This window comes from Galeopterus variegatus, unplaced genomic scaffold, assembly GCF_000696425.1.
Source record: "Galeopterus variegatus unplaced genomic scaffold, G_variegatus-3.0.2 Scaffold445, whole genome shotgun sequence".
NCBI classification, from domain to species: domain Eukaryota; kingdom Metazoa; phylum Chordata; class Mammalia; order Dermoptera; family Cynocephalidae; genus Galeopterus; species Galeopterus variegatus.
In genome coordinates, this window is record NW_007726556.1 from 245,869 (window position 1) to 271,786 (window position 25,918).

The 25,918-nt window shown below is 44.6% G+C and overlaps 2 protein-coding genes and 1 pseudogene across 3 annotated transcripts; all 3 read right to left on the reverse strand.

The window, feature by feature from the left end:
• Window positions 1-4,170: 4,170 nt before the first annotated feature.
• CORT (cortistatin) lies at window positions 4,171-6,277 on the reverse strand. Its single transcript, XM_008568815.1, is given in 3 exon segments — window positions 4,171-4,943; window positions 5,995-6,185; window positions 6,188-6,277. Coding segments are annotated over 3 exon segments (939 nt in total). The 5' UTR covers window positions 6,234-6,277; the 3' UTR covers window positions 4,171-4,241.
• An 8,042-nt stretch (window positions 6,278-14,319) lies between these two features.
• LOC103587365 (centromere protein S) lies at window positions 14,320-25,918 on the reverse strand. 2 transcript variants are annotated; one of them, XM_008568813.1, is made up of 5 exons: window positions 25,841-25,918; window positions 22,247-22,370; window positions 21,548-21,581; window positions 17,253-17,319; window positions 14,320-15,330 (listed from the first exon to the last, which is right to left on the reverse strand). In XM_008568813.1, the coding sequence occupies exons 1-5, from the start codon at window positions 25,889-25,891 to the stop codon at window positions 15,190-15,192; spliced, it is 417 nt and encodes a 138-aa protein (XP_008567035.1). In that variant the 5' UTR covers window positions 25,892-25,918; the 3' UTR covers window positions 14,320-15,189. The 2 variants fall into 2 exon arrangements, with proteins under 2 accessions (XP_008567035.1, XP_008567036.1); XM_008568814.1 differs by lacking the exon at window positions 25,841-25,918 and adding an exon at window positions 25,071-25,622.
• LOC103587375 lies at window positions 23,009-23,368 on the reverse strand (annotated as a pseudogene).

A 25,918-nucleotide genomic window follows, 5' to 3' on the forward strand; every position in this document is an offset into this window, starting at 1 on the left:
GGGGGGGGGGGGGGGGGGGGGGGGGGCTCTTACAATCTCTCATTTTATACATGAGCAAAGTTGGGCTCAGTGAGGTTCGGTGACTTGCCTCATGTCACAAGGCTAACTACAGGACCGGGATTCAAAGGCAGGTCTTCTGGATCTAATTCTAGCACTGTTTTCACTTATCTATGTTTTCTCTCAGGTCCACGCACTGTTTTCTTTTTTTCTTTTTTTTTTTTTTTGTTAAAGATGACCAGTAAGGGGATCTTAACCCCTAACTTGGTGGTGTCAGCACCACACTCTCCCAAGTTAGCCAACCGGCCATCCCTATATAGGGATCCAAACTTGTGGCCTTGGTGTTATCAGCACTGCACTCTCCCAAGTGAGCCATGGGCCGGCCCTCACACACTCTTTTCTGTTCTACATCCAGGTCACTGATTTTGTTATGCCAGTGTAATAAGTTGGAGTCAACTCCAACCGGGAAGGGCCTAATGTGTCTACATCATCATTGTCACAACTTTTCTACCCACAGTCATTGAGCTGTTGACATTGGAGCAGCAAATCAGACTCAGTGAACATTGTGCTGCTCACACAGCAGTAAACCGGATTCCAGAAATATAGAATACTAGTCACCCGTCGTATTGATATCTCCATCTTTGCCCTCCTGAATTAAAAATATTTTCTTGGGGCCGGCCCGTGGCTCACTCGGGAGAGTGCGGTGCTGATAGCACCAAGGCCACAGGTTTGGATCCCTATATAGGGATGGCCGGTTAGCTCACTTGGGAGAGCCTGGTGCTGACACCACCAAGTCAAGGGTTAAGATCCCCTTGCCGGTCATCTTTTAAAAATAAATAAATAAATAAAAATATTTTCTTTATTTCTGTCAAGTACACAGTAGAGCTTTAGTTGACTCGTCTGGGTGTTGGTATCAGTGTTCTATAGTTGAAACAAACCCACCAAGCATCTCAACTGAATAGAATAATGGAAACAGTACTACGGCTTTTGCAGTGGACCTTAGTTAGCAGAGGCCCCAAGGCTGAGAAGGCTAAATGGTACCCTGTGAGGAAGAGCACAGCACCTAGCACACAGCAGACAATGGAAAGCAGCTCCCTCTCACTTGGGTGGGAGGGGGCACGAGGCCCCTATCAATGTGGCTGTGGGGAGACCTCAGTCTGCAAACTGTAGCCTTAACGTATAGTGAGAGCAGCTGCATTATATTGCCGCTGGTACCATTTACCTTCCCTCCGCCGTGCCTCTAGGCCTTCTGGAATAGAAACATAGCAGCACAGCAATATGTCTAAAAATAGGAGAGAGAGCGGGGCATGCCTGATCTTATGACAAGAGAAAAGAATGTCAAAGACAGCAGCTGGGACTAATGAACTCTACATTAGCCATATTCCATTCTTTCAGCTTAAGTCAAATGTCGGTCCCCATTAGGCAATTGGCTTTGACAGGAGCTATGCTAATTACCACTTACCAAGCTTTAATTTCTGGGTAAAAGCAAAAGAAAGAAACTAATGGATTTTTCATTTTCCAGAGAGAAAGGAATAAAATAATAGTCTGTAAAAAAAAAATTGCGTAATTACAAGAATTATTAATGTGACTTTACTAACCAGATTGTTTAGCTCTTTAATTTCCTAATTATCTATTCAATTTTTTTTTCACCTTCAGCGTTTTTCTCCATTTTACTTTACTTGTAGAGTTTTGCTTTAAGTTATTTTGGCTGTATCTTATACTACTTGAAGTTTTTAAGGACCTTGGGGATGATCTAGTCTGAACACCCACCCACTGTCTGAGTCCTGTACACAGGTGTGCCTTGAGGTCCTCCATCCTGTTTGAAAACCTCCAGTGAGGAATAGGCCCACTCCCTGGCTCGTACACTGCATTTTCAGGTTGCAGAACCTTAAGGTTGCCTGTTTGCTCAAGTGAGATCAGACCACACTTGTGCTGTTACAAGGAAGTGAACCAACAGGTCAATGCATGTGATACCATGTTACAAGAACTATCACCAAAAACTCTAGCTTTTTCCCCAGCTGATAATTATTTTAATAAGATAAATACATGAATTTTTGATCACTTTTTAGTTAAAAATGCAAATGAAAGGATAAATTACTATTTTTATTAGCTTTATAAGAAGTTAGGAATAGTGGGTTTCCCCAGTGTCCTTTGCCTCTTCCTTACTGGTCTAGAAACAGAAAATTTCCTTCTTTTTAATACGTAAACCGTTTTTCTTTTTCTGATTCGTTCAGAATGGAACCCATATTTCTACTGAAGGAGCTACTGTTATTAAGATGTAAGTGAGCCCTTCAGCAGGTGCTCCTTAAATCCAGTTAATTATTTCCCCTGAGCTCACCGGTCTGCGTTTCCCAAAGCCTGGAATGGTTTTCCGTCAGCCCTGTAATATGAACACTATGAGGGATTTCTGTTGAATGCTTGTCATGTCAATTCTTCTCAGCAGTTAAGGATCTATTCTGGTGCCAAATACTGGAAATAATAACAAGAGAATGAATTCAAGGTTGTCCAGGTCCTGATGACCCAGATCTATACAGTTGACTATATCGAACTACAGAAAGGTATACTTTAAGAAAAGTATACCAAAAAACTGATGGTAGGAAATTACAATTTTACTCTAATTTATTAATCATGAGCATATTAATCTATTCTAACGTGCAGTCAATGCCAGTGAATATTTTATTACATCTCCCGAGTTCAGGAGACTTGATGGATTTCATGGCAGTACATTAGTAGAACCTCATCCTTCAGATACTACTTAGTTAAAAGGTAAAATCCCAATCTTAAGGACTGTGTATGACCCCAGTTAAAAAACGGAAAAACAATAAGCATGCTTTTCTTCTAGAAAATTCTTAAAAGACAAAATTCTGAAGGTTAGCTGGCCTTTCAAGCAGGCATCTTCTATCAGTGCACTGACCCAATTACTGGTCTCCTAAAGCTGCTGTGCTTGAAAATGTGGATGCTATTAAGTCTCTTCTATCACATTATATTTTATTCAGCTAGTAATTATAAGTCCAGCTCTGCGGAAAACAGAACGGGATGGTCAGCATCGTACTGAGTCTACTCTCTAGTGTCCAGAGACAAGAATAATATTACTGTGTCTTCCAGCCAGCCTTTGCTGGTTTTCCGAATGTTCGGCCTGACCCTCAAGAAGCTTTTCACAACTCCAGGTATGGATCTCTAAGCTTCAGGTTTAGCATCGAAAAACCTTCACACTGGAACTTTCCTTTATAGTCTGTGATCCAAGAGTCATAAACGACATGCGTAATCAAGCAAGGATTTCGGTGCTCTGGGGGAGAATTAAAATCTGGCAAGGTTTGAAACTGAGCACATCATTTGCTCCTAACTTCATTTGAGCAGACCAAACCCTGGTCCACGGCTGCTCTGCGTTACGTCGTAGAACATGGCACTGCCCTCGCTTAATCACTACTCGCTGGAAATTACTGAGGAATGGGGAATCTAATATGACAATGATACACACAATGCATATCCATTTGTCACTGAACAATGTCTGGACACTGAAGTGTTGGCGGTCCTTGCGCTAGAAGTTGAGGCGAGTGGATTACAGGCTGGCCAGCAGCACACCGCTCACTGTGTCTGGTTTGAAATAATATTTTTCTAAGTAGACTTCATTCTTCACAAAGCATATCTGAAGCTATAATCCCTGAAAAGAATTATAATTAATATTATGTTACTAACTAAAATTGGTAAATAACATCAAATTTGAATATAACTTTTATAAGCATGTCAGCATGATGTTGTCTAATACCATAATATTTATTTTAAAATTAAGTTTAGCTAAAACGTGAGGAATAATCATTCTGCTCTATGTTAAAAATTTGCTTTTAATATGAGGGAAATATTTTTTTAATTAGACAATTTGTATCAAAATAAATGGAAATTATTATTTTTCCAAATTCTTTAATATGTAGCCTTTAGCTATTTCAAATCAAAGGAAGAAAGATAAGGACATATCTTCCAAGTACCATAATGAAGGTCGGAAGGAAAGTCCAATGGCTGTGTTGAGTACAGCCTAGCAAAACCTACAAAAATATCTAAAATGTTCACTTTGGGTTCCAAATTACGTAAGACAATCAGTATTGGGCATTATTGGAATTTAAATTTAAAATACTTTTCAAATTACATGGGAAGAAGAAACTACCCAAAGAAGAAAGATCACTGCTGATTAATACATTTTATTCAGGTCCATCATTACAATTTTTGCATGAGGAACCATGCATGGGGTTTTATTTGCAGGAGGAAAAGGTTTTCCAGAAGAAATTCTTGCAGGGCATTTTGTGTTGGTGTGTGGACTGTGGAAGGGGTGGGCCTTCCCACCGCTTTGACATCTTGCTGGCTTCCCCTCCGACGAGGCGCCCGCCACTGGCCTGGGAGGGACCTTCCTGCTGCTTGGACATCTCGCTGGCTTCCCCTCCAATGAGGGGCCCGCCAGTAGCCTGGGAGGGACCTTCCTGCTGCTTGGACATCTCGCTGGCTTCCCCTCCAATGAGGGGCCCGCCAGTAGCCTGGGAGGGACCTTCCTGCTGCTTGGACATCTCGCTGGCTTCCCCTCCAATGAGGGGCCCGCCAGTAGCCTGGGAGGGACCTTCCTGCTGCTTGGACATCTCGCTGGCTTCCCCTCCAATGAGGGGCCCGCCAGTAGCCTGGGAGGGACCTTCCTGCTGCTTGGACATCTCGCTGGCTTCCCCTCCAATGAGGGGCCCGCCAGTAGCCTGGGAGGGACCTTCCTGCTGCTTGGACATCTCGCTGGCTTCCCCTCCAATGAGGGGCCCGCCAGTGGCCTGGGAGGGACCTTCCTGCTGCTTGGACATCTCGCTGGCTTCCCCTCCGACGAGGGGCCTGCCAATGGCCTGGGAGATCCACTCCAGCCACCAAGCAAGGGAAGTTAAGAGGCTGCTTTTCTTTATTTCTGCCACTTCTTGCATATGCTTTAAAGAGAAGCAGATGACAAAGGAAAGAAAAATCAACAATCCGGCTCAGCCAGCATTAAAAGATACACAATCCCTTCCTTACTTTAAAAAAAAAAGAAAAGAAAAGATGCTCTATAACAATAAATCACATTTGCATTTAAAGAATGAGAAAGTTAAGAGAATACCTTATAGAAATCGCTCTAATTAAAGAAAAGGAAAGGTTGATAATTTTCAGTAAGTCAAGAAAAAAAACTGCTGGTTTTGCCCCATAATCTCTGCTGAGGTCCTTAGTAATGTCAGGAAATCTGTCATTTTTCCCTGACAAGCAACTGGCAACTAAGAAGCCCCAGAGGTAGATGAAGCTAATTTAGTTTGTTTTTCCCGTCTTTGGACATACTCCCAGATGTCCACAAACTGCTCTTCGAGACAGATTAGACTGAGGTGATATATTTTGGTCTTTCAAATTCCTTAGAAAGCTTCTTGGAGTAATCTGATGATAACCTGCCAAACTCATCTGGTAATTTCAGAGAAAAATCCATTTTTAATCGTCAACTTTATGTACTCTTCCTTGGAACTTTTTCAAAATTGAAAAAAGGGAAAAATAAATCACCTCATGAAGTTACAGTTTCTCACAATGGAAATGTAATGATGTCGATGAATCCAAGCCAGTGAGAACACGTGCTTATACATAAATTAAGGCTCTGGAAGTACGTGTGACTCATACAGCCAGGATCACATAGCAGCTCATGGATTTGCAGATGGAGATCGCTAGGAGGGAGAGGCTCCCCTTGAGTTGCAGAAGTTTCTAACAAACTTCATGGGTTAGGACAAGTGAAGGTAAATGAGAATCAGTAGTCTGAGTGGGACGTCACAGTTCCACAGGGCAGCCGAGAAGCACACTACAAAGTTCAGCCCTTCATTCTCGCCTGTTTGTGAACTGCAACATGCACGCACTCATGTGCGCATGCATGCACACACATACAGATGCTGGTGAATCCACAGGCATGGCCAAAAATACAAAGGAAAGAGACAGTGTTCTGCCATGTGGCCGAGCAGGGACAGTACTCACCCCATGGTCCTGGCTGGCAGGGCCGCCCTCCAGCGGCAGGGCAGCGGTGGCCCCCAGCAGCAGCAGCAGCAGCAGCAAGCGCAGTGGCATCCTGTGGCCATCCCAGGACTTCTCTGCTACTCTGCGGCTGCTCATCTGTCCTGGCAGCCCTGAAACCAGTGCTCTGTGCACTTGGGGCTCTTCTTTAGAGATGGGGGGTATTTTAAGCTCAACCTCCAGCTGTTTTTGTGACTACACATGCCTGAAGCCTGTACCCCTCTCCTCCACTCAGTGATGCACAAGCCTGAGCCAACAAAAATGCACAATCAGTGCCAACAAAAAGCGCTTTGGGAGTGGATTTAACCCCTTAATTAAAGACTCATGCCTCTTCTTGTGTTCAGAGAAAATTTGCTCTTATTTTGGAATGCATGTACGCTTGCTTCTGAAGAAGTTCTACTTCCTCATAATTATGCCTATAGCAAGCAGGAAGCCGTAAGAACAAAAACAAGTGATTTAACATAATATAAAATTAGCCTTGAATAAGAAGCTTAAAATGTGAAGTTTTGCTCACATAAAAAGATGGCTGAATCCGCTATGGGCAGAAAAATAAGGAGGCCATGAGAAAGGCTGAGAGACACTGTGTCCGACAGCATCCACTGGAGAGGATGGCCTGAGAGATCGTTCCCAAGCAGGTCAGAGCCACTGTCCTCGAGGCCAGGCCTTCTCCAACGCTCCAATATGCACCAACCACCTGAAATGCAGGAGGTGTGGGGAGGGGCCAAGAGCCCCATGTCTCAGAGCTCCCAGATGATGCTGTCGCTGGAGCAGCCAGGCTCTCATCCGGTGTTTCCCAAATGCTGCTGACCACTGACTTGTCAGCCACTGGCCAGCATTTTTTTTTTTAATGAAACAGAAATCAGAGTGCATCACCTGTAGTACAGATATTGTTTCACACTCTATGTGCTATGAGTTAAATGTTTGTCCCTCCAAAGCTCATGTTGATGCTTAATCCCCAATATGGTATTTGAAAGGTGGGTCCTTTAAGAGGTGATTGGACTGCAAGGACTCTGCCCTCATGAATGGATTAATCCACTCATGATGAATGGGTTATCATGAGAGCAGACTGGTGGCTTTATAAGAAGAGAGCACATCAGGATGCTCTTGTCCTGCTGTCATATGGTGCTGCATTGCCACCTCTAGACTCTGCAGAGTCCCCACCAGGAAGAAGGCCCTCACCAGATGTTCCCACTTGACCCTGGACTTCCCAGGCTCCAAAACTGTAAGAAATAAATTTCTTTCCTTAGTAAATTACCCAGCTTCAGGTATTCTGCCATAAGCAGCAGAAAACTAAGACAGTATGTCAGGCGTAAAACATACTGTTACTCTAGGTCACAGTCACAATTTGAGAACAGTGCCCTCACCTACACTTGGCCAACAGCCAGGGCTCACTCTCCTCCCAAGGATGGTGCCGCTGCTGAGAGATGCAGAACATGAAGTCCCTCTCTGTGCCACCTCCTAGCCTTTCTTCACAGATCAGAATCACAGAAACAAATGCACAAAGCCCTTCACCCAACTGAGACAGCCAGCAAAATCTAAAACCTCCACCTCAAACCTACTGAAGATGACCAATGTCCAAGGCAAGGCTTAAAGCCGAAGTAAAGCAACCAAAGAACTGATTAATAAATAAAGCTCTTTCCAGAAGTGAATCATTTTCAGTTTTCCAGAGTCCCGGTTCACACCCCTTCACAAGGGAAACCTCAGTCTTAGATCACATTTATCAGAGTCTTTCTGCTTCTAGGTAACATTAGCATGGCCTGATGACCTGTGTCTTATACACTATATGTTGCTTAGTCCTTTATTTCTGTACCAAAATAATTGCTTTTTTGCCTAAAAAAGTTCCCACAAGTGCCATTAAGAATTTTGGGGTACTCTTGCCGATGAGAAATTCTCAGCCAGCTTCTTATATCCTTTTGCAGATTTTATTTAATGGACTAAAGTATTCTGAGCACCCAGTGTGTACATAGAACTCGCAGACCACAAAGGACCTATGCCACCCACACCCTGACAGAGCTGTTCCAGCCTAGGAGTGGGATACATATGCTGCAAATGAAAGAAAAGTACGTTTTCAGTGGGATGGAAGTGTGCTGGGGAAGGCTTGTGATAGCTGATCTGTGGCTGTTATCAAGAGAGTGGCAACATATCTTAGGACTTCAAGATTAGGGATCTAGGGCCGGCCTGTGGCTCACTCGGGAGAGTGTGGTGCTGATAACACCAAGGCCACGGGTTCGGATCCTATATAGGGATGGCCGGTTCGCTCACTGGCTGAGCGTGGTGCTGACAACACCAAGCCAAGGGTTAAGATCCCCTTACTGGTCATCTTTTTCAAAAAAAAAAAAAAGATTAGGGATCTAGACTAAAATCCTGGCCTTACCATTTAATTAACCTCTGTGGCCTGTTTCCTCATCTATAAAATGCAGATAAAAACAGTACCTACTTTCTAAGAGTTGCTGTGAGGATTCAATGAGACCACGTACAGCACCTACCACACACAGAACGCACAGTGAGCACTCAATGTTAGTTGGGGGTTTTTTTGTTTGTTTTCGTGCGGCTGCCAGTACAGGGATTGAATCCCAGACCTTGGTGTTATCAACACTATGCTCTAAACAACTGAGCTAACCGGCCAGCCCCAAGTTGGGAATTCTTATTAAGAAGACATTCTCAAACACTTACTCCCCAACCATATAAAGAACTTTTCACTACAAGATGTTGGAAGCCCTGAGCAGAGAGCCCTCTAACCTGAGCAAAGGCTCCTGCTTAGTCCATAGCACATCTGACTTAGGCCACAGGGTACAAATACTCATGGGGCACCTACCACGTGCCAGGCGCTACACAAGGCACTGAGTGATCCCTGTTCTCTACCTCAAGGCCTGTCCTCCTGGAGGTGATAATCTATGTTCCATACAACAATGTGTGTTTCTGAAAAAATGAACAGGAACTTTGATTAAAAGGAACTCGGTACTAAATTATTTTGAAAAACAAAGATTGCTTATCCTAAAGGGCAGAACTAGGACCTAGGCAGAAGTTAGAAGGTGGAAGACTTTTTTATATACAGAACAAACTTGTAGCAATTAGTGTCCAATAATGGAAAGAGCTCTCTATCCACAGAGTTCAAGCACTTGGAGAATCGCACGTCAGGAATGCTATCGAAGGGGCTCCTACGTTGGTGGGGAGATGGGGCTAAATGACCTCTCAGGATTCTTTACAGATTCCATAATTCAGCAAAGGGAATACAATACGCACACATCACGGGAACCGGTCTGTATGTGGGACCCGAACCTTCGGGCGGGAGCGCCGCCATGCTTCCCAAGCGGCGCACTATCCAGTGCACCACCGGGCCGGCCCCAGACATCTGGGTTTTAAAATATCAGCCAGATAAAAGCCGGTGTAAACCTTTCCCCAAGCATTCCAGCTGCTGCTATACACAGAAGGGGATGTTCTGAAACCTCCCTGGCTCCAGTTAGTGCTAGTAATGAAACATTAACACAGAATCTTTTATTTCAAGTTTTGGGTTGTTTTTTTTTTAATGTTTATTTTATTTTATTTTGACTGGTAAGGGGATCGCAACCCTCAGCACAGTGTTGTCTGCACCACGCTCAGCCAGTGAGTGCGTTGGCCATCCCTATATAGGATCCGAACCTGCGGCCTTGGTGCTACCAGCGCTGCCCTCTCCCGAGTGAGCCATGGGGCCGGCCCTTATTTCAAGCTTTTTAAGGAACTGTTGTAAGCAGGAAGAAAACAAGTATCTTAAGAGTAAATCATCCCTGTGTTACCAGGCCACATTTATTTCAAAGACATTTGCTTCCTTATGTGGTTAATCAAATGAGACCATGTACAGCACCTACCACACACGGAATGCACAGTAGGCACTCATTGTCAGTAGGCCTAATCATCTCCAGGCCTAGTGAGAGCTCAGATGAGCTTCCAGGACTCTAAGGAAGAAGAGCCTTCTAGAAGTCCTTTCTGCCATCCGTCACCAAAGATGGAATCATAAAAGATAACGGACATCACCTTGGACATTCCGGAATAAACGAAACCCTAATTGGAATGTGCTTGGGGAAGAAGCAGTTTGTGAGAACACATGAAGCAGAGTCAGCTGTTCTTTGCAAAGTCAGACCACACCTGTATTATAATCCCTGAAAAATGTGTGATAGGACCTATTGTCAAAAATATAAACAGGTCGTGCATAAATATTCTTTTTTTTTTTTTTTTTCCCTTTTTGTCTTTTTTCGTGACCAGCAACGGATCGCAACCCTCGGTGTTGCGCCCATACCTCGCTCAGCCAGTGAGCGGCCAGTCTGTATGTGGGATCCGACCCCTCGGCGGGAGCGCTGCTGCACTCCCAAGCGGCGCACTGTAGCAGTGCGCCGCCGGGCCAGCCCATGCATAAATATTCTAAATAAACCAAAAGATTACAAAAACATCAAGTCAGTTTTCTCATGTGGCTAGAAAACTTCATGTCGAAATACCTGTCAAGTGGGAGGTGCCCTCAACAACCCTCCAATTGCACAGGACACCCATGGCCCACACAGGCTCACCAGTTCCACTCATGGGCATTCTGAGCTTTGGGAGCTATAGAAATCTATAAAAATAAGATGTGTTATAATAGCTCTACCCATTTCCTTTATCATCACAAATAACCTGGTGGCAAAGTATTTTTTTTTTTAAGCCAGTCAAATTTAGCAGCAGAGGCTTGTGACACTAAGTTAATAAGTTCTGATAACCCACTACCATTGAACCAGCCATAACTTTATTTGTGATAAAAACCCAAAATTTCAGAAAGTCATACAGCTATACTAGAGTTGCAAAACCAAGATGCAAATCTAGATCTGCCAACTTTTGGAAAGTCCATAGTATCTACTCCCTAAACGCTCCTTCATGAGTTTAAAGAGAGTTTATCTGAAAATGAGCCAGTGAGCGGGAACCGGTCTGTATGTGGGATCTGAACCCTCGGCGGCCACCGCACTTCCCAAGCGGCGCACTGTGTAGCAGTGCGCCACCAGGCCGGCCCTGAAAATGAAACTTCTAATGTGGATCTTTGGCTGAAGATACTGTAAGGATGGAAGGCTTTATGAATCACTTTTCTCTCACTGATGTGACACACACGTTATAATTAATATGAGATCATATAGTTATTTGCAGAACCTGAAACCATGAAGTTTGAATGCAGTGCTTTACTATGATCATAGCTTAGCACCTCCCTTTGAGAGTTGGACTTTAGGATGTCATTTGGGCATAGACGGTATAAATTCTATCCAAACTCCATGCCATTTTCTGTCATCACTGTAGAGCCAGCAGCCCCGAATGTGAATACCATCTCAACTGCTCAGCAGCCTGGTGATCGTGGGCAGTTGGTTAATCTCACCGAGCTTCAAGTTGCTCACCAGTAAAATGGGGAAAATCAGATCTACCCTGATAAAGTCATGAAGATCCAATGCAGTAACATATGGCACATCCAGTGCAGTGCCTGACACACGGAAAGGGCTCTAATGCCAGTTCTTTTCTTTATCCCTATAGTCCTATAAGGGAAAGGCATGCCTTGGATCTCTAAGAAACCCCAAAGACATGAGAAGACAGTCGAACTGAGGCTTTTGGAAGCATCATGTCTCATAAACTAAAATGGAGGACGACACACTGAAGTGTTTGGGGATACTAGTCACAGATTTTCTCCTCAAGCAAAACTTCTGCCTAGTAGAACCACAGTTTAATTACAAAATACCCAGAGAAAAGTCACATAAACTGTTTCTGGAAAAAATCACTTTAAAAAGTAAAAAGGAGGCCAGCCGTGGCTCACTCGGGAGAGTGCAGTGCTGATAACACCAAGGCCGCGGGTTCGGATCCTATATAGGGATGGCCGGTTCGCTCACTGGTTGAGCGTGGTGCTGACAACACCAAGCCAAGGGCTGAGATCCCCTTATCTTTTTTTAAAAAAAAAGTAAAAAGGGCTGACCTTTTAGCTCAGTTGGTTAGGGTGTGGTACTCATAACCCAAGGTCCAGAGTTCAATGTCTGTACTGGCCAGCCACCAAAAAAAAAAAAAAAAAAAAGTAAAAAGGACCATTCCCAAGTATCCACCTTTTTCCTTTTTACCTGGTGATCACAGGTGGCATGGGTTTAAAAACAATATTAATGGGAGTTCCGGTCAAGATGGCAGAATAGACGGTCCCCAGCGTCACTCTCTCCTACAAATCAACCAATTTACAACTATAAAAATGTAACAATAGCCAAGCGGGGGCAGCCGGAGCTCAGGGGAAGAGGAGAGACCTATGGAGTCCATGAAGGCGGGAGAAGCCATGATGAGAGAAAGAAAAAACTGCTCTGTTTCGGGCCACAGCCACTTTAATACTGGAGCACATGGAGCAGGAGCCGGCAGAAGCCACCGCTGTGCCCTTCGGATGGAGTTACTTGGAGGTAGCAGGGGAGAAGAGGGCCTTGGCGGCCCCCAGGACAGCAAGATCACTAATAGGGTTCCCGTGGACCCATGCAAGAGCGAGGAGCCAGAACAAGTGAAAAAAGGGAGCCATTCAGAGGCCAGTGAGTCATCACAAGAGACCGGTGTAGGGCTGGTCCCATGTTAAGTTTTTGGAGCACGAGTGGTGGGGGAGATGGGCCAACTGGAAGAACACTGGGACACAGAAAGGACAGCCAACCTGCTCTGCAATCAGCACAGGACCACTCAGAGGAGACTGGTTGGGAATGCAGAATTGCACGGAGTCCAGTTTTATGAAAAGACTCAGGCCCGGATCAGAGTTTCTACATAACCCAGATCCACCAGGTCTCTGGAGAGCCAGAAGTACCTATAAGGTCAACCATTAAACCCTGAGCTGCACAAAGTCTTCCCTAGGGAAACAGCAGTGAAGCAGCAATTTAGCTCAACCACACAGCTCAAGTACTAGTTCCCACAGGAAGTTCCCCTGTTTTAGAAGTAAGCAAAGGACAAAAAGTTAGTTCCAGCCCAGGCACACCACTAGCACCTTGGGGCCTGCCTGGGAACTAGAGACTTGTAGCCAGGGACCAGACCCCACTCGCACATCCAGGCACGCCACACCAGCACCTCAGGGCCTGCCTGGGGACCTGAGGCACGGAGAAGGGGACTGGACACCCCCACACACACACAACCAGGCAAACCGCGCCAGCGCCGTGGGGCCTGCCCAGGGACTGGAGGCATGGAGCCAGGGACCAGACACACCCCACAACCAGGCACACCACCAGAGCCAAGGAGCATGCCAAAAACATCACCTCCGTGTGGGTGGCCCACCACAGCCATCACAATAACCATGGCTGCTGCAAAAGCAGCTAGATGTCACAACCACCATGCAGATGGTGTGCCAACCACTGGAGTGCATTGGCACAAGGGGAGTCACCAGCAGGGATAAAGAAAAGAAGAGAATGTCTCTCTCCACAAAGCCCATTCCAGAGTGACAGAAGAAGCATCTGCTCTATGATAATAGTGGGGGACCTGATCACACCTCTCAGAATTGGACAGATCATCTAGGCAACAAATCAACAGAGTAACCATTATTCTTTAAGAAGGAGAGAAGAAATCTAGGGTGATTAGAGGGGGGAGGGAGAGACGGATAGGGAGAGATTGCACAAGGGGCATAAAGAATAATTATGATTTGTGACAATAGATATGCTAGTAATATTGATTTGATCAACATATCTCGGGCTGTGCACTGCTACAGTGCGCTGCTTAGGAGCGCAGCGGCGCTCCCACCAAGGGTTTGGATCCCACATACAGACCGGTTCCCGCTCACTGGCTGAGCGAGGTGCGGGCGCAGCGCCGAGGGTTGCGATCCCGTTGCCGGTCCTGGTCCGGTACGGGCGCGACACTGAGGGTTGCGATCCGTTGCCGGACACGAAAAAAGACAAAAAAAAAAAAAAAACATATCTCAATGTTGAACCCCAAAAATATGTATAATCAATTTTGATTCAATAAATAAAATAAATTAAAATAAAACAAAAAAATTAGTAATCAGAAGAGCTAAATAAATAGAGCTTTATTTGTATTGCAGATTGTAATTTAACCTGGAAAATTATGTAAAAAAATGAATAACTGGCCGGCCCGGTGGCGCACTGCTACAGTGCGCCGCTTGGGAAGCGCGGCGGCGCTCCCACCAAGGGTTCGGATCCCACATACAGACCGGCCGCTCACTGGCTGAGCGAGGAGCGGGGGCAACACCGAGGGTTGCGATCCCGTAGCCGGTCCCGGTCCAGTACGGGTGCGACACTGAGGGTTGCGATCCGTTGCCGGTCACGAAAAAAGACAAAAAAAAAAATGAATAACTGATTTTTGCTTGAAAAAGTTAACCACGTTTAATTGCTAATACAGTTTTATTAGTTACAATAGATATAATTTCCAATATATACCATCCAAACACACACCTTCTTTATGTGCTTGAGTAAAGACATGGGAGTATTTTGCTTAAGAGTTTCCAGGTCTCTTTTAAACTAGCTTTTTCAGTTAATAACTTGGAGAATACAATACAAAAAGCTGCCGAGCCTTTTTTTTTTCTTTTTAAATATCTATTTATCCTTTCAAAATTCCTTTTGTGGCAATGTAAAAGCCCACCACAGCAAATAGTTGTAGACAATTAGCCCTAGAAGAGCCATTTTGTAGAATACAGCTTTAAGCAGAATGCTAGCCATAAAGAAGTCTTTTTGTAACTTTTACTCACAGCCTAGCTCATGGGAAAACAATGCAGAACTTAGTGCTTAAGAAAAGCAAGGTAATAAAGCTAATCAGTAACTTACAGAACCAACCATTCGTCCTTCGAAGTCACAGCTTGTTCCTGTCTGGGAACAAGACGACATCCAGCTTAAGGTGGAGAGTTACAGGACTGCCCATGAGATAATGCATAGCCCGGAGTCAGCAACAGTGCATGTAGCAGCCCCTGATGGGAATAACCTCCCCGTTTTGTTTCCCACACTCTTCCCTTTAAAATTTTGCTGAGGCTCCTGAGCCTTTGACACAGTTTTAGTCTGACTGTCTCCTTAGGTGCTGGTCCTGAATCTAAAACTTTCAATCCTTGCATCAATATTTGACTTTGAAGTCTTCTGTGTTTGGCAAAAGGGCAGCCAAACTTGGTGGCTGAAACAGCACTATGCATTTCTAGGTGGCTCCACCTGCTGAAGCCTGCTTTTTCCAAGTAGTGAGACTTTAATTTTCATTGTCCACTTCTCCATCCTCTGCTGACTCCCTTGAATTTTTGTTTCGATCCTCTGACTTCTTTTTCTTCTTTGCCTTTCGTTCTAGGTTCAACTGAGCAATCTCCTCATTTTTCTCTGTGATGTATTTTAACTACCAAATAAAAAAAAAAGAATTTTATTTATATCTGGTTATAGATCATTTTATAAACCTAAAAGTAATAATAACTACACCCTCCCCAACCACTCCCACACAAAGAATTTGAGTGGAAAAGCCTGTGTTACATTTTAGAGTTAAATTCAGCTTCAAGATTTTTTTCTAGAAAAAGAAATCAACTACAAAAATCAATTCACTGCTACTCACATATCTTCCAAGTAGTATACTTCAATGTAAGAGTTCCTTGAGTAATCAAAAAGATGAAAAATTTGAAGTTTAAAGGAGGCATGCCAGTCACAAATATGTTCTTCAAAGCACAAGTATAATCAATGCCCCCTAAACTTATCCAAATAAAATTTACTGAGCAACTACTATGTACCCAGTATTAGGGATACAAGGTAAATAAGACAAGGTCCCTGCTCTGACAGAGAACTTAGTCAAATCCTCATATTTAGCTACATTCTTCAGAAATGAGGTCTGTCAGATGAAAAATTTAAGAGTTCAAAACAAAAACAATCTTCTGAAATAAGCAAATATGCAATATGTAGATGAAATCCCAATTAATAGTCTTACATGAGTTGAAATGACCATTTCTTTGCAAATGATAGAAACTGTTCACTGAAGCAGAGCAAATAACAGTTATGCTGCTGCACAGACTTCATGAAGAGAGAAGAATGTCCTCCCATGATACAGAGAATAACCAAGTGCCTCAGCTATTTTACTTAGGAGTCATTTCACCCTTAACCCTGACTTAAACTTCGGAGAAAAGATATTAGAAGAGGAGAGATGAAGGGCCGGCCCGTGGCTCACTCGGGAGAGTGCGGTGCTGATAACACCAAGGCCACGGGTTCAGATCCCTATATAGGGATGGCCGGTTAGCTCACTTGGGAGAGTGTGGTGCTGACAACGCCAAATCAAGGGTTAAGATCCCCTTACCGGTCATCTTTATAAAAAAAGAAAAAAGAAAAAGGAAGAGGAGAGTTGAAAAGAGAGCATGATGAAAACAGCACTGAAGTCAGGGTTAAAAGGTTACGGTTCGGCCGTCAGCCAGAAGGCTTCATATCTGACTTTGAGAACTTACCTAACTTCAGTTGCCAAGCCTGTAAAATGGGGCTAATAGGCTATATTATTAAAAAATCCATACAGAGTAGTTGTGAGGATTAAATAATATATGTAAAATAATATCTATGAAAGCCCCTGTAAACTGTAAAGTAGTATACATGTTATTTATTGAGCACCTCCTGTGTGCCAGGCACTAAGCAATGTAGATGGAGCACAGAACGAAGAGACAAAAAAACCTTCCCTCATGGAGCCCACATTATAGTGCGGTCGGTCAAGTGTTTTAACTGCTAGCATTCAACTCAGTCGGGAAACCTCCTAGGTGTCATGGGTGTGCCATTGGCCACAGCCACTAGCCTGGGATGTCACATAATCTCAGGGTACAAAATGAGGGCTTGGTCAAGTAGATTTCTGGACTTGAAAAGACAGAAAATGTGCTTTTTCCTGCACATCCAGCCACACAGATACTCCTTCCATACAAAATGGCTCTTCTAAGGCTAACTGTCTATACCAGGAGAACTGTGGGCACCATAACAAAACTATTCCTATAGATTCTAGCCTGTGACCAGGCTCTGACATCATGTGGTAAATAAAACATGGGACTAAAGTTTTGAGATATTACAGAAAAGGCAAATTATGAAACCCAAAGAGTGCTGATAAGAAAATTTCAAATTGGCTTATTAGCAAGATCCATCATAATGAAAGAAAGACTATAAATTATAGGCAGGTCTGAATGGTTCAAGCATCTCTAGTTTTTAATGCAAGGTGCCCTGGGGAATAACTTCATGGCTTCAAGTGATTAATTGGGAATAATGTATTCTGATGGGAAAGGGGAGTGAGGAAAGAAATTCATCTCTCACCAGTGAATTACTCCTCCTGGCTAAGAGCTTCACATCTTCTGTGTTAACTGTACTTCTTTTTGCATGTCTGTAGAAAGGGCAGACACACGTCACCAAAATGTTTGGTATTATTTGAAGTTTTGATGAAACACAAAAGTTCATGGTCAGACTTCAAACTAGCAAGGATCTCTAAGTAGCCCATCTTTTTAGATTAAGGTCATTAAGTAACAGCGACACAAAAATGAGTGAAGTTATAGCCAAGAACCAATTAAATAAAGAGACCAGGAGAACACAGAAGCCCATCTGTCCACCTTCGCCTGAGGGCCAAGGGTGTCTGAAGAATAAGAACACAGAAAGGAGTCTGAGGAGTAATAACCCTTCCAAAGGTGACTTGCTTAGTCAGTGGTCACAGCAAATACCACGGAAAGAGCAAGACCAGTGTACAACTTTAGTGTAGAGAAAATGAGTCTCATAATACAAAGGTCACCTCTACTTAAACAGACATTAAATAGAAGAACAAAGACAATTCCCATGAAGCATGGCTTTATTTATATCAAGATCCTGCAGCTCTTCTCCATGGGCTAAATTAGAGGGAAACACATATGCAGATGCCTCCTAGTACCCCATTTCCCAACAAGCAGTTAGTGCATTCCCTCCACAATGTCCTAGGTAGAATGGAGTCTGTTTCTTGCCCACAACTTGGACTCAAATTCTCATTCCAGTCCTCTGTCTTTGCTATGAAAGATAATTAGAGATAATAAGCTGTATTCAATAACTTACTACTCTGGCTGGTTGGATAGCTCAGTTGGTTAGAGCACCACCTTGTAGCACCAAGGTCAAGGGTTCAGATCCCCTTACTGGCCAGCCACCAAAAAACTTTTTAAATTTATTACTCTGATCACACCTTTTCTTGCCATTTCTAACCTCTCCCCCAAATAAGTAGGAACTTTGTAAGCAGGAATAAGTAGGAAACTTTGTATCCTTAATAACTAGCAAATTGGGGCCGGCCCGGTGGCGCACTGGATAGTGTGCCGCTTGGGAAGCGCGGCGGCGCTCCCGTCCGAGGGTTCGGATCCCACATACAGACTGGCTCCCGCTCACTGGCTGAGCGAGGCGCGGGAGCAACACCGAGGCTTGCGATCCCGTTGCCGGTCCCCGGTCCGGTACGGGGGCAACACTGAGGGTTGCGATCCGTTGCCGGACACGGAAAAAAGACAAAAGACAAAAAAAAAAAAATAATAAAATAACTAGCAAATTGGGGCCGGCCCGGTGGCGCACTGGATAGTGTGCCGCTTGGGAAGCGCGGCGGCGCTCCCGTCCGAGGGTTCGGATCCCACATACAGACTGGCTCCCGCTCACTGGCTGAGCGAGGCGCGGGAGCAACACCGAGGCTTGCGATCCCGTTGCCGGTCCCCGGTCCGGTACGGGGGCAACACTGAGGGTTGCGATCCGTTGCCGGACACGGAAAAAAGACAAAAGACAAAAAAAAAAAAATAATAAAATAACTAGCAAATTGGATGGTACACAGAGTTCTCACCAAATATCTGCTGAATTAAAGATAAAATCACACAAAACTTATACTTCATAATTTGGCCAAATTAATCCTTCACATCCTGCTAAATGTACAAATATCACGTCATCTCAACATGAGTGGCAATATCTGCTTGTCATGAGATTATAGTCCTTTCAGGAGATAACTTCTAATTAGCAACTGCAAGGACCAGGATAGAGGAGAGAGAAAAAAAGTCAGACAGAAGGTGATATAACAGGAGCCACAAAGTACGAGGCCAGTCCACAGATGTCCCAGGTGGAGAATATTAAGTGCCATGGACACAGTGGTGCACAATCGGGCTGCTCTGTCTGTATTTATATTCTTCTTGAAGTATAGTAAAAGGAATGAGTTCAAGGAATGAGCATAGTGACCTGTTTACAGAGTAAGCTTATCTTATCTGCTCACAGGAAGTGTTTAGGAAACAAACTCAATCCTCTCTACCACTTAGCTGGGCATCTGGTATCTAGAAACGGTTAACACTTTCCTAGATGGAGGGGCAGGTACATCCTATGCCAGCCACTGCATATCAGAGACTCTCCTAAGTCAAACCTCTCACTCCAGGGAAAATAATAAAGCAATTTTTTTACTCTAGGGAAAATAACAAAGCAATTTTTCATTAGCAACACAAATTTTAAAGACTATTCCCAAAATATTCCTCAAATTTATTTACTATAGAATATCTTCTTCAAAATGTTTATTTTTTAGCAGCTGACTGGTACAGGGATCTAAACCCTTGACCTTGGTATTACAACACTGTGCTCAACCCAACTGAGCTAACTGGCCAGCCCTTTGATCTTTAACATATTAACAATATTAGGAGAATAGAGATTTCAAAGCTAAATAAAGGAAATTCATTTGGAGCTGATTTTCCAAAGTTTGCAGGTGAATCAATTATTTAGAATTTAAATGTGGGACTGGACTGTTAGCTCAGTTGGTTAGAGCACAGTTATAACACCAAGGTCAAGGGTTTGGAGCCCTGTACCAGCCAGCCACCAAAAAACAAACAAAAATTTTTTTAAATTAAAAGAATTTAAATGTGTTTCCTCATAGGAACAATGTTACAAATACTGGTTAGGTTCCCAGGCCAGCCTACAAAAGACTATTTAATATACGGTTGACCTGAAACAGTACTATTTTAGATTTCTCAAACTGGGGTAATCATAGTCCTCGGAGTAGACTACGCAATAGGAACAACTCAAAGCCATGGGTAAGCAAAGTTGACCTGGGAATATCAGTTTTATTTTGCAATAAACTTTAAAATAATACTTTCTTGTACGAAAGCAAACTGGAATATCATGAAAATGAATGTAAAATTCAAACAAAGGATGAATCTTCAAAGAAAATCTGCACTTGTGGATTGTGCCAAGAAGAAGGGGGTGCACCTGCTACCCCTGGCTGTGCCCAGACCCGTGAAGGGCATCCTCACTGGGCTCTCCACTGGCTCAGGTTCTCAGTGAAGTCTGGGAAGCACTGGAGCACACAAGACAATGCAGAAGATGAGGCCTCTCTCTTAGAGCCTCTGACAGCCTCAATCTCTAAGTGTCAGCCTTAGAGAAGAGCAGCTGACAGCCCTTCCAAGCTTACAGTCTAAGTCACACACACCACTTTCCCCCTAGTGCCCAGCAAAAGAATATTGACCTTTTATGTAATTATAAAAAACAAAGAATGTCTTAATATCTTAAAGCTTAATGTGTTACTGTACTAAAAATTTCTCATTTCATTATTTCGAAAATTTTTACAAAAGTATTTTAAATTTCATTGTCTTTTTCCACAGCAAACACAGAAATGGGAAGTAAAGGTGATAAATGTATTTCATGGGGTGGGGGGTGGCGGCATACATGAGGGGCAACCGCCTGAATTAACAATGAATAAGCCATATGAGCTATCAGCATCCCATAATATTATCTTATCCCTTTTGGCCAAGTTGAAGATGCTAAGCGGTTTTTAGGGACTAATATATAGAGGAATAGGAAAGATTTAGAGCCTGCCCTCTGAGAACCTACTCCTTTAATTCATTCAAAATACTCATCCGAGAAACAAAGAGCTAATAGGAGCAAGGTGAAAAGTGTGGGGTGTGGGAGAGGCTGGCACCAAATCAGAAGTGGTAGCAAATTAGAAAGCTTTAGCTCTTTCAGGCCTTAGTCATTCAAATTGCTTCATAAAAGCAATTCGTTGCAATTGTTTTCAATTACCTGCGGTACTAATTGAAGAGATGAGCATAAATCACCTATAAAAGCTCAAGCTTTACCAGCTGAAAGCAAGTCACCCACTTTTCAAGGAGTATGTCTTACTCATAACAAATGTGGCAAATGAAAGCCTCTGCCTGTCATTATCTGAACACCTGCAAGCAATTACTGCCACAGAACACAAAGTGGCCCCACTCCACAGAGGGGCTCGATACCCAGACACCCGGATTCTCAGCCCCCAAGCAATCAACCCAGCCCCAAGACATCATTTGTAAAATAGGCATGCCATACACATTCAGAGTCCTGGAGATGTTATTCAAACCTTTTTAACCCGGAACTAAACAACTTGGGTTCTTTAACAAAAAGTACTTGGAAAACTTCAAAAAATACCAAAACCAGTCTGAATCGACGTAATTAAAGCAGACATTATGCTCTTGCAGAATCATGATTAGAGATGAGCATCTAGAAAGCACACAAAAAAATGAATAGCTAAAGCTCTCTTGAAATACACCACCAGATGGAGAGTATCAATAGAACGCAGACAAACACAGCAGTGGATAATCAAGTTCTCAACCCACCTTGCAAACATTTCAAGGTCTTTGGCAAAATTTTCTGAAAGAGAAAAAAAAGATACACTTTAGCTACTCTTACCTCAATCGCACTTCAGAAAAAGTGAAATCTCGATTTCTACAGTCTGTGTAGTGACTAATGCAACAAACCCCTTTAAAGGGGAGAGGAGGCACTTCAGGCAGCCCCACCATTTAATAATAGCCTTTAGCTTTCTTATCTGTTATGACCTCTTTGTCCTTCCTGGCACCCTCCACCCTTTATTTCAAGCCTTCCGTTAATTGTGACTACAACTTTGGTTTCCAGAAACTATCCTTTAACTTTAAATTCTGCTACAAGTTAGGGCTTATGAGAACATTCATTTCCTCTGAAGTCAAGCAAATATCAATGCCACACATTCAGCTGTCAAATCAACTACAGGTGATATAAAAATGTTATAAAGCACTGAAATAAATCTAATGTTTAGTGTTCCAGCCATCAGGGAAGTTTAAAAAACAATAATATAAAGGTATTAATGTCCCAGTATTAGTGTATAAGAAAAAACCACTTCTTCCCATAAAATATCCAAATCTTAAAGCCAAGACAAGAAGTGTGTCATGAAGTGTCCTATGATGATGTGCTGTGTGGCTGAGACGTGCCCACACACTGCTCCCAGGCACAATCAACCTTTGGCATTTCTATACATATACAGGAAGAGCACAGCTTCATACCACACTGTCGAAAAGTCATCTCCGAAATTGCTGCAATGGTTTGTTTGCTGAACTGTATCTCTTTGTCTGATGCAACTTCCTCACAAAGACAACCGACTGTGTAATGAACTGCTGCCTTTAGCCTCTGGGGAAAAAAAAATTAAAATACTTCATGGGTAAGGTTGCAAATAATAGCTTTTCTCACCTTAAGAAATCAAGACCCAGGAGACAGTCCACTCAGCCTAATTCCTTCAGCACCTTCCATAATGGCTGAATGACTTCTCAAGCATACTAATAAACTAATGAGACCGTCTGGGGTGTGACTTGTAGAAACACTACCTCCTAGTTAATGGTTATGATTTTGGTCAGGTAGCGATAAGGAATTATGATGGTAGGGCAGAAGGGAGAGAAGTCAGGCCAGTACTTGCCAAGTACCTGTGCGACTTTACTGGGTCATTCCACAACTCTCTGCCAAGTTCCTATTGAGTAAAGGCATATGCGAGGCATTTGCTGAACCAAGGAAAAACCAATGGGATTCTGCCCCTAAGGCAGTTAATCAAGTAAATACTGAAGGATCCCACCCCTTTGCTGAGCATTCCTTGCCAGGCCTGCAGACCAAGGCCTGCAGCTCACGAAGAACAAAAGATCAGAGTGACACCAGAAAAGGCTCGTGAGGGCACACCTGAAACTCCTGTGATTTGGAGGTTTGCGAGCCCACCTCAGCAGGGGCCTCACTGCTCCTCAGCAGCCCTTTTATTTTTATTTTTATTACTCAGAAAAGCTTCATTTTTTTAATTTAGCTTTCTTACTCTCTGCTTGTGCCTTCAACACTTTCAACGATTTTCTGCTCCTCCATAAGGAACGAGCACTTGATCCTGTCACAGACACATTTAGCACACATGGAGCCACCACAGGCCCTGCTGACATGTTTTTCGTTTTAGACAACCTCATAAGAACTTTACATCTCACAGCACAAACCCCTCGAAGTCTGCCTGGACACACGCCACATGCAGATTTTGGTGCTTTCCCAACCTTCTTGGTATAAAAGTAAACCATGCTATTACCAGGGGTTCAGGACAACCTAGTTTTGTTAGAGGCTGTATTGTAGCAAGGCCTACAACAGTATGTCAGATGCTGGACCATTCTGAGTGCAGCTTCGAAGCAGCCCCCAGATCGAGGGGTTTCTGAAGATGAAAAGTAGGGGACTTGTTCACCACCAGCCTTCCTTCTGTGCTCCTAACCCCTACGCCAGCTCAAAGGACTGAACCTGAGAGCTCCAGATTCCCGCAACTCCTCAGATGGCGGCCAATTGTGAAGAGAACAGACAGCACTCAGCAGCCCTTTTAGATACTGAAAAATACATCTCTTCCCCACACAGAGGAGTAAAAGTACCGAAAAAGGAGGAAGAACCTCAAGACACAAGTAAAACAAGCTAAGCAATGGTCTCAATCACATGTGAACAAACTTCTGTTGAGTTCCTGTCTGTGTGCCCCGTCTCTGTGCTGAAGACAGAGCTAAACTGGACATGGTGACAGCCAAACCAAGACAGCATAACATCTACCAGCAAGTGTTCACCCTATAGACAAGATGAGGAGGAACTGCAAAAATACATAAGTCCAGGACCCCAGGGTAGAGGCCTTTGGTAGGAGTCAAAGAACCTGGAGGGTAGCCTTGTTTAGGTATGGGTGGGGCTGGGGTGCAGGACACAGATCTTTCTGAATGCTCTTTACTCCAGGTTTTCTCTATCCCTCATTTCCCACCCCCTGCCTCCTGAGCTGGGCTAAGTGCCTTTATCAATACTGCAGACATCATCGCACTTAGAGGCTAAGTCAGTAGACTCTAAGCTCCTCAAAGGCAGGACCCTGGCAGTTTCGTTCACTGCTGTCTACCTAGTGCCAAGAACAGTTGATTTAATGACTGGTGAGTTCTATGGACTTGCCACAGCTGAGGTTCAAATTTCTCAGCCCATCTTTGCAGCTTCATTTAACCAGTAAGCATTTATTGTTCTACCGAGAGCCAGGCTCTTCTAGAGGTTAACAATACAAAAATAAAAAGGACAGGGGGCTGGTCAATTAGCTCAAATGGTTAGAGCATGGTGCCAATAACACCAAATCCAGGGTTCTTTCCCTGGTCTGGTCAGCTACCAAAAAAACAGCCCCTGCTCTCAAGTTTACGTCTCACTACACCTTTGCCATGAATGGACTCTTCAAAACCAACAATATCATGAAAAACAAAAATAGGGTGCAGAAGCGATACTAAATACTAAAGCAGTGCCCAATCCTCAATTGAATCCTGGATGAAGGAGAAAAGATGGCTAAAAGAAACACCTTTGGGGCCGGCCCGATGGCGCACTGCTACAGTGCGCCACTTGGGAAGCACGGTGGCGCTCCCGCCGAGGGTTCGGATCCCACATACAGACCTGCCGCTCACTGGCTGAGCGAGGTGCCGGAGCAACGCCGAGGGTTGCGATCCCGTTGCCGGTCCCGGTACGGGCGCGACACTGAGGGTTGCGATCCTTGCCGGTCACGAAAAAAGGGGAAAAAAAAAAAAGAAACACCTTTGGGACAACTGGGGACAGTGAATATGAACTGTACATTCGATAATAGAATTCTATCAATTCTAAACTTCCTGAGTGTGATCATTTATTGAGATGATGTAGGAGAATGCCCTTGTTCTTGGGAGATGCATACTGAAGTACTAAAATTCAAAGGTGAAGTGTCAAGATATCTGCAATTAATTATCAAATAACTCAGGGGAAAAAAGCAAGGTAGTAAATACAGTAAAATGTTAACCGGAGGTGGACAGAGGTGATCGGTGGACAAAGGGCATCGGGCGTTTCCCGCACCATCCCCACGGCTGTTCTTCGGGTCTGGACGTCTCAGTTGAGGACGGGGCAGACGGCTGCTGTAACTTCACGCTCCGCGGGAAGGAGCTCCCAGTCCCGAGCTCATTCCCGAGTTTCTTCGGTCGATTCTCTTCGAGGCTGCCACTCCCGTCCTGCTTCTCACCTCTCCACAGCACCGCGATGTTGTGACTCGGCCGCCTCGTATTCCCGGTGCTGATTAAAGGCACGACGGGACACCCGCACCTACCCTGACGGGGAGTCACACTTATTCCGGTTTTGCGGGGCAGAAAGCTGTCCGGCCCGGAGCCAGCACAGTCACACACCGGCCGAGCCGAGGTTAGAAGCCCCGTCTGAGCAGGGGCTCGGGGCCGGCCTGCCGGGCTGAAGCCGGGCCCTGCGGCGCAGCCTCCTGCTCTGCGGGGCGCGGAGCTGACGGCTCCTGCCCGTACCGTGCACCGAGCTCAGCGCGTCACCTGGAGTCTCCTTTAATGCCCACATTCCGCCCTCGCACCAGCCCTGTATGAGAAGGGGAGGCCGAGGCGTAGGCACAAAGCCGGACGGACCCCGGAGCCTGCCCGGATTCCGCCTCCTCAGGCGCCGCAGCGGCCGGGGGCCCAGCCGCGTTGCCGCGGAAACCGCCTCCCAGCACTCCCCGCGGCAGCCGGGCGCATGCGCAGGCGCGCGGGGCGGCCGAGGCCCCGGAGCCTTTTCCTCACCAGAAACTCGACGGCGTCCTTGCCCAACCCAGCCGGGACCTCGTTTCCCTTTACCTGTTGGTAAGAAAATCGCTGCTGCTCCTCGGCTTCCTCCTCCTCCTCCATCACAGCGCGCCGACGCAGGCAGGCCCG

What these genes read in the sequence shown, in the direction of transcription:
- LOC103587365 (XM_008568813.1), bottom strand. Translation starts at nt 25,891, where the DNA reads ATGGAGGAGGAGGAGGAAGCCGAGGAGCAGCAGCGATTTTCTTACCAA. An exon ending in GATGACTTTTCGACAGTGTG is followed by an intron (nt 21,582 to 22,246) that starts GTATGAAGCTGT and finishes TTTCTCTTTCAG; the next exon opens with AAAATTTTGCCAAAGACCTT. An exon ending in CCAGGAGGAGTAATTCACTG is followed by an intron (nt 15,331 to 17,252) that starts GTGAGAGATGAA and finishes TTTATTTGGTAG; the next exon opens with TTAAAATACATCACAGAGAA.